This window comes from Drosophila novamexicana, unplaced genomic scaffold, assembly GCF_003285875.2.
Source record: "Drosophila novamexicana strain 15010-1031.04,08,12 unplaced genomic scaffold, DnovRS2.1 tig00000564-arrow-pilon, whole genome shotgun sequence".
Taxonomy (NCBI): Eukaryota; Metazoa; Arthropoda; class Insecta; order Diptera; family Drosophilidae; genus Drosophila; species Drosophila novamexicana.
Window position 1 is genome coordinate 1,855,604 of NW_020824810.1, and position 9,280 is coordinate 1,864,883.

The following is a 9,280-nucleotide window of genomic DNA, read 5'->3' on the forward strand; positions in this document are numbered from 1 at the left end:
TAGGGTGAGGCAGATATGTGTGGAGAATAATGAGGCTCATATTTGCTGAGCTTAGCCAAGATGTCTTGGAATACAATTCATTTTCGAGCTATTCTCCATTCTCTCCATACAGCTACGTGATATTATGGCAACTTTTGCTCAAGATATCTACAAAAGCAAATTCATATTTAATACATCCTTTTAGTACGATTATACACATAGCAACTATATGATATTGTGTTCCGATCCGGACTGGTGTCGACCTACGTATTGGCTGCAACAGAAAAGCGGCTCTTGGCCAACTTGCCTGACATAAGCCTTAAAAGTAACAGATAGACAGAGAGATGGACATGTCTCTATAAATTAATTAAATAAATATATCCTTTTTCTTTTAAAAAGTCTTCCCTTGTGCGTGATCAAATTTGTGACACAATTGTAAAAACCCTTGAAAGGGTATTGAAAAGAAAACTCTACGCATTAAATTAGAGCAAGAAAAACAGAAACAACAAGAACAACAGCTACTGCGGCTGCCACGGCAACTTTTTTGTTATTATTTTTCAATTTCTTCTAAAGTTTGATGTCATTTCTTAAGAGTGTGTGTGCCTGTATGTGTTGTGTGTTGTTTTTTGTGCTGTGCTCTGCTTGTGCATTGCTAAACAATTTTTGATTAAGTTTTGCATAGAATTTCAATTTAGTCTTCCACACACAAAGACAAATTTGCTTCTCACGTCAGGCTTTTGTATTCGCCTGCAAAATTATAACGATGCTCAAGTCTCTGTGTGTGAGTGTGTGTGTGTGTGTGTGTATATGGGAATTTAACTAGTTAGCTTAATGCCATTAAAATAATTTGCGTGCAGTTGAAAAGTCAGTTGGCCATTTTCCTGTCAGAGCTTAAAGCATATGTCTAATTGAAAATGTCAGCCAACATTTTCCAGCAGTCAAATTATAATTAAAACTAATCAAATGTGACTTAAATGCCCTTTGAATGTGCCCGTCATTGAATGTCTAACACATTGAAGAAATGTTTGAGGCATAGCAGCTCGCATTATGGTAATTGCAGGCGAATACAAAATATTTATTTAAGTTTCATTACGGATTATGGATATTGCTTGGAAATGATAGAGCAATGTGAGAAGGGGGGACGGGCAGTATGCCACTTAAAGCAATAGCATAATAGAGGGTTAATTATAGGCAAACAATACGAAGAGGATTTAACATTTGAAAGTTATAATAATATTTAAGTCCATCGGAGAAATTGATGCAGTTTGTTGGAATTCAATTTAAAAGTTCAAGAATGAAATTTATGTTCAATTAAAGCTAATAAAATAAATAATAAATTGACTAACTGTGTGAAGAGGTTTATTTAACAAGCAGGATGTATGCCGAGCTCAATTATATCAATACTCAAATAAATATGAATATGTATATATTTATATATATCGACAAGAGATGTGAATTGCGATTGGCTTCAAAGGCACGAATGCGCCTTTGAAAATGCCAATTCATCAAGTTTTCTGGCAAAGCACATTAATCAATCCAATAAAAACCCGCTCAAAGGCGAGCAGATATATAAATCTATATATTTTATATCGTATAAATAAATATTTATATAAATATATATATATAGCTGTGCATGCATGTGTGTGTGTGTGTGTGTGTGTGTGTGTGTGTGTGTGTGTGTGTGTAGGGCCACTTTTGGAGCTCACAAAGTTTTGCAAAAATTTTAATTGAATGGCAACGGATTGAAAAAGTTTGCGACGCCACTAAAATTGATTACACACATGCAACACTTGAAAGCTTGCAACCAATCAGCTGGCAGCAGGCAGCCAGCAGCTAGCTGCTTGCAACAGCCGGTGGCAGTTGCATATATTGAGCTATTGAGTGCTTGTTCAAGCAGAAATCTGTCAGGCCGCAACATTCGTGTCAAATGCATGCGTTAAGCCTCTATCCGGGCTTTGGTTCTGCTCTGGCTGCTGTCGCTTTGCCAGCTTGTTGCAATTTATTCTAATCGCTTGTCAAGCATTGGCTGAAACGAAAAAACTGAAGTAAGATGCACTAGTAGTGACTGACCGACTTGCAGATACCCTGAAATTAACTTCGAGCTGCCGCAGCTTCTTTTTCAAGCTCGTATGGGACCCCGGTGTTTGGAGTCCGATCCTTATGCAATTGTTTTGATTCGAATATGTATTTGAAACGTATGTAAGCATCGAGGCCCGATAATAACCTCCAATATATCTCAAATGCTGGAGGTAGCCAAAAAGTGAAAAATCCAGGTTCTGAGTGTGCAATACATACATTCATTCATATATATATCCATACATACATATTTACATATTTACATACATACATACATACATGCATAAATACGTGCATACGTACATACATGCATACATACGTACATACATACTTACATACATCCATATATACATAGATACATACATATATACATGCATATATGGCTACATGTATACATGCATACATGCATATATACATACATACATACATGCGTATATGTATACACGCATACATGCATACACGCATACATGCATACATACATACATGCATATATGCATACATGCATACATGCATATATGCTTACATGCACATATGCATACATGCATAACGTCTACATACAATATTTATCGATTACTTGTACACAAGTTATTGATAATGCGAAAGCTTCGCCTACGCGGGCAATAGGAGTCTATAGATCTTAAGGTTTCATATATATACACAGGGTATATATATCTAATGATATTAGAAATGTCTTCTTCTATGCGTTACACATCGTGTGACAAAATTTAACTACTTGCTTAAAGGGTATAAAAAAGAAAGCACAAAAAAAGGAAACAGTAGGCAACATTCGCTGGCGCAATGTTGCGTGTAACGAGGCAGAGGCGAGCTCAGGCCAAAGGTTATGCGTGTGCATCACTTTGTGTGTGTGTGTGTGTGTGTGTGTGCTGGTGTGTGCGTGTCTGTGTTGGTGTGCGTGTGCGTGGTGTTGCCAATTGAGTGGCAGCAATCAATCTGCTAGGTGCCCCGTAAAGTGTGTCAAAAGCGCGCGCCTATGCCATAACCAGCTGCCAAACAGCAGCAAACAAAGCAGCAACGAGACGAGCCACCAATAAACCAGCCCCCCTCGAAATCCACAAGCCACCCCACCTCCCCTTGCCACAGACTGACTAGAGCCAATGGCTGGTTGACTGCCTGACTGCCGCTTATAGCACTTAATTGACGTCAATCGCATTGGCCTGCAGTCTAGCGTCCTGCTTCTGCTTGTGGCTCGCCTGATAGCTGGAAAAATCACAGCTCGTTAGTGAACTTTGCCACCATTTGAAAATTGTTATACAAAATTATAGCATTTCCTTTATTGTTATTCTTTTTTTTGAATCATTTATTGCAAATATTTTCATGCATATTGTCTTACAAAATGTTTGGCAATTATTAAATTGACAAAACTGTGCGGACGGGACCCTCTTCAATTGTATGCCGGAGAGTCCGCAAATCAGTTTTTGTCAGTCAAATCAAATGTCAACTACATGACAGCCGACACAGGAGCCACGCCCACAAAACAACAGCCACAGCCTGTTCTTGCTGTTCCTTTTAAAATGATGCGCTTCAAGTGTGTGTGTGCGTGTGCGTGTGTATTGGCGTGTGCGTGTGCGTGTGTATTGGTGTGTGTGCTTCTTAATGATTATTTGACGCCATATTTGATTGACGTGTGTTAGGCGCTCGTTATATATGAATGTGTGTGTATGAATGTGTGTGAGTCTCAGCCCCACTTCCTTATATATCTCTTATTGTATACACTTGATTGTGTGCGTGTGTGCATGTGCGTGTTAATGGCCGCAACAACCACAAGGCACTTATCAATTCTTCGTCTCAGCCAAATGACACTCGTGGGCGTGGGCTTTTATACAACTGACACTGAACGAGTTTTATCAAGAGCTCGTAATAAGTGTGAAAACCGTCAAATGATTCGATTCCTTTCGTATATATACATATATATATAAATATATATATATATGTACATACATATGCTTAGTCTGCGTTTAATTTTAGATGACGCCATTATATTAAATATACCTTTAATGCGTGTTTGAGCCAAAGAAATTATGTTATTTTCATTTTGAAGAAAATTCTATAATTTCCTTAATTGTGGAAACAAACAGAAGGCGCTGTCTGTAATTATAAAATGACATTATTATCCTATATATATATCCGCTTGAGAGTTGACACGTCATTCTGATAAGTCTAAAGCACCTCAACTAATAATTCAGTTAGTCCCGATAATATTTTAATTTATATTGTATACGAAGAAGAACCTCTGACAGCATTGAAATAGACAAAACTAACCAAAAATAACGAATTTAATAAATAAACATCAAGTTTGACCTATTGCCGCAGAGTTTGAACCAGCATTTTATTGCTTGCTAGTTCAACTCTTTAATTTAGTTTGATATTTTGCCATGCTTACCTTAATTATTGATTCTATTTTACAATTTCAGCAGATGTTAATTGAATTGCATTAAAATTAATTTTACCATCATCAATTTGTAAACAGATTTCTGGCTTTAATCGATTGCCTAGCAAATCCTCTGAAGCAGTGTTGAATAACAGTTGATTTCAGCTAGGATCAAGAGAGAGAGAGAGAGAGAGAGAGAGAGAGAGAGAGAGAGAGAGACAGAGAGAGAGAGAGAGAGGGAGATCTGCAATGCCTACAGCAATTTGTTTGCTTTCAACGCAGGCCCATTGCGCAGTGGGCGTGGCTGTGCGTGGCTAAGTGCGTGTGTGTGTGTGTGGGCGTGCGTGTGCGTGTATGGATAAACTATGTAGAGTCCTTGAACAAGATGTAAGCCATAGAAGCGGAATGCCAGCGGCTAAAAAAGTTAACATTTGACATAGTTTAGAGAGCTGCCTAGCCAGACGTAGTTGGGGCTGGGGCAGCGTGGGTCAACGGGTTCAACTTGAATATGGCATGAATGAATGTCTTCATGGCGTGTCTCCCCCACATTGTTGTTGTTGTTGTTGCTGCTGTTACTGCTGCTAGTTCGTAGCAGGAAAATTGGTGCCAAACTAAATGAATTTAATTGCCGCTGGATATGAAAGTAATTATTTTGCAGTACATAGAGGCACGGTCGATAAGCGAGTGCGGGGCTGGTGTTCGCTTATCTCACGCGCGCACTTTCTCTAGCTGACTTTCTCTCCCTCTGTCTCTCTCCCTCTGTCTCTCTTTGCTGATGTGTGTTGCTATCGATGCACTTGCACTTAACAGCAAACGGGCGTAGGCTGGCAAATCGGCACACATACGCCCCCGTGGCACACACCAGACACACACACACACACATACGCATACGCTTACTTTCGCTGCTGTTAGTGAAAAATTGCCCCGCAGATATTTTGAGTTGTTCTTTAATTTATTCTCTTTTCACTCGCCTAGCAGCGCGTTGTCCTTGCTGTTGTTCCAATGTGCCGCCAACGGCAGGCCCAGCAAAAGCCAACAACATGTGTGTGTGTGTGTGTGTGTGTGTAGGGGAATGTGGGTGTGTGTGTGCGTGGAAGTGACAGTGTTGTGTCACTTGCTTACACTCCTGGCCTTGTTTTGTTGCCTAGACCAAGCCTTTATATACCCTGTAAGCAATGAAAATGGTAAAAGCCGGACATGAAGAGCTTGCATGATATAAAGAATATATATATATATTCTTGATCGGGTGGACGAAATATGGACTCCATCCAAGCCTATGTCTGTTCAGTCCATCTTCGATTTATATGGACTTCATTGCTGCCATGTAAGCCAAGCCTAGTTGAGTGCGGGGTAACTGCTCGTCGGGCAAGTAAATCTTACTTGTTTTCTCTGCATTTTTAGTTCACAAACCTTGTGACACTTTCGATCGCACTCAACTGAAAACTAACGCGAAATTAGCATACGATTTTAGTCCAATTAGAATTCGAATATTCCTGCGATTATCTGAGAAAAAGTTAAGAAAAACCGTTCGATTCGACAAGTTTCACACCTTAGATTTCTTGGTTAAGCGGCGACAATTTGAGCACAATGTTTGGAATATTTTTGTATTTATTTTTATTACTTTTCGCTCTGGACACTAAACTACTTTACACTAACTATTCGCAGTTGGGATCTCTTTCGGGATCGCACCTAGGCGGTGGTGGTGGTGGTGGTGGTGGTGGTGGTGGCGGTGGTGGTGGCAAGTACCAGCCGGGATAATAGCCCCATGGGTAACCGCTGTAAAATGGTGGATAGAGTGGATAACTGGGATGCGGATGCGGACGAGGATGTGGATGGGGATGGGGGTAGGGATGAGGATGGGGATTGGGGCTCGGATTCGGATTGGGACTCGGAGTTGGAGTCGGGTACGGATGTTCGTGACCACCATTGTTATCGTCATTATTTTTGTTGCCCTTGATGACCACAATGCAGTTGACAATGGGGCGATCATTGTTGCCGCTGCCGTTGCCATTGCCATTGCCATGTCCATTGCCATTGCCATGTCCATTGCCATTGCCATGTCCATTGCCATTGCCATTACCATGTCCGCCACCATGTCCGCCGCCATGTCCACCACCGTGTCCGCCGCCATGTCCACCATCGTGTCCGTCGCCATGTCCGCCGCCATGTCCGCCATCATGTCCGCCACCATGACCATGGTCATCGCTATCACCATCATCATCATGATCATTATTATTGTTATTATTATTCTGACTATTGCCACTATTGTCGAAACTCCAGCTGATATGTCGCGGCGTATAATATTCGGTATCCTTGGGCGAGACCACGCACAGCGGATAACCCTTTGTAGTTGTGCTCGGCTTGTCGTTTGTCTCGAAGAAGAACGAGGGTATATAGCTGCTGGCCAGGCCGCTCAGCGGGCTGCGCAACAGACGCGACTCCGACACCTGCGGCTTGCCCCTGGTCAGCTTGAGCAGCTCGTTGTACTCCTCGCGCGTCACCTGGTGTATGCGCAGCAGCTGCGTACGGGCTGAAAGTAGTCAACATGGTGTTGGATGGAGTGGAACAGCTGGCCAGGATCGATGAGCTACTCACCCGCATTGGCGGCGACGGCGCAGAGCGTGATCAGCGCCAGAAACAGTAACAATCTCATGTCGATCGCTGTGATTGAATAAACAGCGACAGCTCCGTCAACATATTTATAAAGATTTGTCTATCTGCGGCTGACATTATCATTTAAATTGACAAAACGGCCACGCCCTAAACAATAATACGCTTTAATGGCACTCTTTGGTCAGTTGTGCATAATTTACCCGCTGACCCAGTTCTGCAAAAGAAGTTGCTTTAACTTGACAAAACAACAGAAAAACAAACACCAAGCCCTTAATTGGGTATGCGATTTGGTCAAAACATGTGAAAGACTAAGTTAAATGAGTGTTGTCTTTTTAACGATAACTGTTTATTTATGATCTAGTTAGCTGCTGGCAGCTGGCAGAGAAATGCGCTCCAATTTGCGGACTTATTGAGCTGTTTTTGGCCTAGCAACAAATTTTAAGAGACAAAACGAATTGACATACTTTTAAGTGAAGCTAGGTTTACTCAAAAGACTGGAAGAAAGACTGGGGAAAAGACCTCAGCGGCTGAGACTTCTGATTGGGCCAGTCGCTTGGGCAATTGAACAACGAAAATTCAAGTTCTAAATCCAGAATGTTCCAATTTGAGAAAATATATAGTGTATATATAGTGTAGCTATAATCAGACCTTGCTTCTAGCAAGCTCGCGTCTAAATGCTGTCTAAGCTTTCATTCAGGAAACTAAAAAACGAGGATCAAACCCCCGTTTAGTGTATGTATGTGGTACTATCTTCTACCAAGTATGCAATACTTCCCAGTTATATGAAAAGGATAACCTTTTAGCCAGAAGTTCTCGTCAGACATGATAGCTAAGTGACCCACACATTTGGACAACGAGATTGCGAACTCGAACTTCAAACATTCGAAATTCAATTAAATTGGAAAATATATTATGTATTATTGTAAGTTCTTGGCTTAGGCAGAGAAGTTGTTCATATGTTGCTCAACTGAAAAGCAAACTCTAAACTTATTTCTCAACGCTTGAGCTCTTCAGCTCTTGCGTAAAATCAAAACACTTTCTATTCTTTGTTTGATTGTATTTAATGCTAGTTTATTCGTAAAAATCATGATCATAGGCTGAGTCTAACGTAAACTCGCCTTCCGCACTTTCACCGAACTCGTCGCCTTCGTCGTCGTCGTCATCATCATCGTGTTTGTCTTCCTTCTCGGCTTGCTCATAGTATGGATAGGGATTAAAGGGAGGCACCTGTCCATAGAACTGCGAGGGATAGTATGGCTGTGGGCCAAAAGGTAGCTGGGGGCCAAACGGCGGCTGTTGGCCAAAAGGCGGTGCATATGGATTGTATTGACTGTAGGGACTCTGGTTGTAGCCGCCGTAGGGATAAGGGCCGCCAAAGGGGCTACCATAGCCGCCACCATAAGGAGCTGGTGGTGGGGGTGGCGGCGGAGGCGGGGCATAAGGCGAGCCATATTGACGCGCAGCCGAGTCAAGCGAGGTGCGGGTTCTGTGCAGCTTGGACTTGGACTGTGACTTGGACTGGTTGCGCTTCCTGGGCGCAACTGTGCTCGTTGCGGCCAGGCGTTGCTCGTGCTCGTCCTCGGGCGCAGCCACCTGCTCAGCAACTATCTCGGCAGTTTGGGGTTTCAGCTGTAACTGCTGCTCATTTTCATGGTACCAGTAGGGCGCAAAGTCGGGATTGCTGGAGCTGAGCACTTCCAAGGCGGGATCCCGCTTGAGCACCACAATGCAATTGATAACCGAATCGTCTTCACCGGCAGCTCGGGCCAACGGAGCACGCGGCTCGCTCTCAGCGGGCTTGGCAGCGTCGGCCAGACTGCGTTGCATGACGCACAGGGGCTGGCCGTCGATGTCGACCTTGGTCTCCTCCGCGTAACTGGTCGTGGTCAGGCCCATGATGCGCAGCAGCGAATGCCAGCCGGAGTCGAGAGTGTTGCGCACCGAAGTGAAGCCGGCGCTGGTCAGACGCGCCTCCGAAATGACATTCTTGCCATCGGTCAGCTTCAGCAGCCGCTCATACTGCTCCTCATTGATGGGATAGACGCGCACCAGCTGCTCCGTCTTGGTTGCCACCTGCTTCTTGGCTGGTGCTGCAAATGGAACTTGAGTTTCAGTCTGATCGAGCTCAATCGTTTGGCTCTCTAGCTACGCACCCGCCTCAAGGCAGCCGTGGCTGCTCAGCACCAATAAAAGGCCGCAGAAACTCAGCCAGATTGAATGCAT

The 9,280-nt window shown here is 43.1% G+C and overlaps 2 protein-coding genes across 2 annotated transcripts; both read right to left on the minus strand.

Annotated features, from left to right (window-relative positions):
* Positions 1 to 3,206: 3,206 nt before the first annotated feature.
* On the minus strand, positions 3,207 to 7,097 carry LOC115762325 (zinc transporter 7-B). The gene is made up of 4 exons (XM_030704492.1): positions 7,039 to 7,097; positions 6,699 to 6,979; positions 6,353 to 6,557; positions 3,207 to 3,273 (listed from the first exon to the last, which is right to left on the minus strand). The coding sequence occupies exons 1-4, from the start codon at positions 7,095 to 7,097 to the stop codon at positions 3,207 to 3,209; spliced, it is 612 nt and encodes a 203-aa protein (XP_030560352.1).
* A 1,031-nt stretch (positions 7,098 to 8,128) lies between these two features.
* Positions 8,129 to 9,280, minus strand: LOC115762326. The gene is made up of 2 exons (XM_030704493.1): positions 9,211 to 9,280; positions 8,129 to 9,147 (listed from the first exon to the last, which is right to left on the minus strand). The coding sequence occupies exons 1-2, from the start codon at positions 9,278 to 9,280 to the stop codon at positions 8,129 to 8,131; spliced, it is 1,089 nt and encodes a 362-aa protein (XP_030560353.1).

Bases quoted from the DNA above. Each gene is read 5' to 3' on its own strand.
- LOC115762326 (XM_030704493.1), bottom strand. From the start codon at position 9,280: ATGCATTCAATCTGGCTGAGTTTCTGCGGCCTTTTATTGGTGCTGAGC. The intron at 9,148-9,210 runs GTGCGTAGCTAG...TTCCATTTGCAG, and splicing joins CCACGGCTGCCTTGAGGCGG to CACCAGCCAAGAAGCAGGTG.
- LOC115762325 (XM_030704492.1), bottom strand. From the start codon at position 7,097: ATGAGATTGTTACTGTTTCTGGCGCTGATCACGCTCTGCGCCGTCGCC. The intron at 6,558-6,698 runs GTCAGAATAATA...GCGGACACGGTG, and splicing joins TTTCGACAATAGTGGCAATA to GTGGACATGGCGGCGGACAT. The intron at 3,274-6,352 runs GTACCCGACTCC...TGATTTTTCCAG, and splicing joins AATGGTGGTCACGAACATCC to CTATCAGGCGAGCCACAAGC.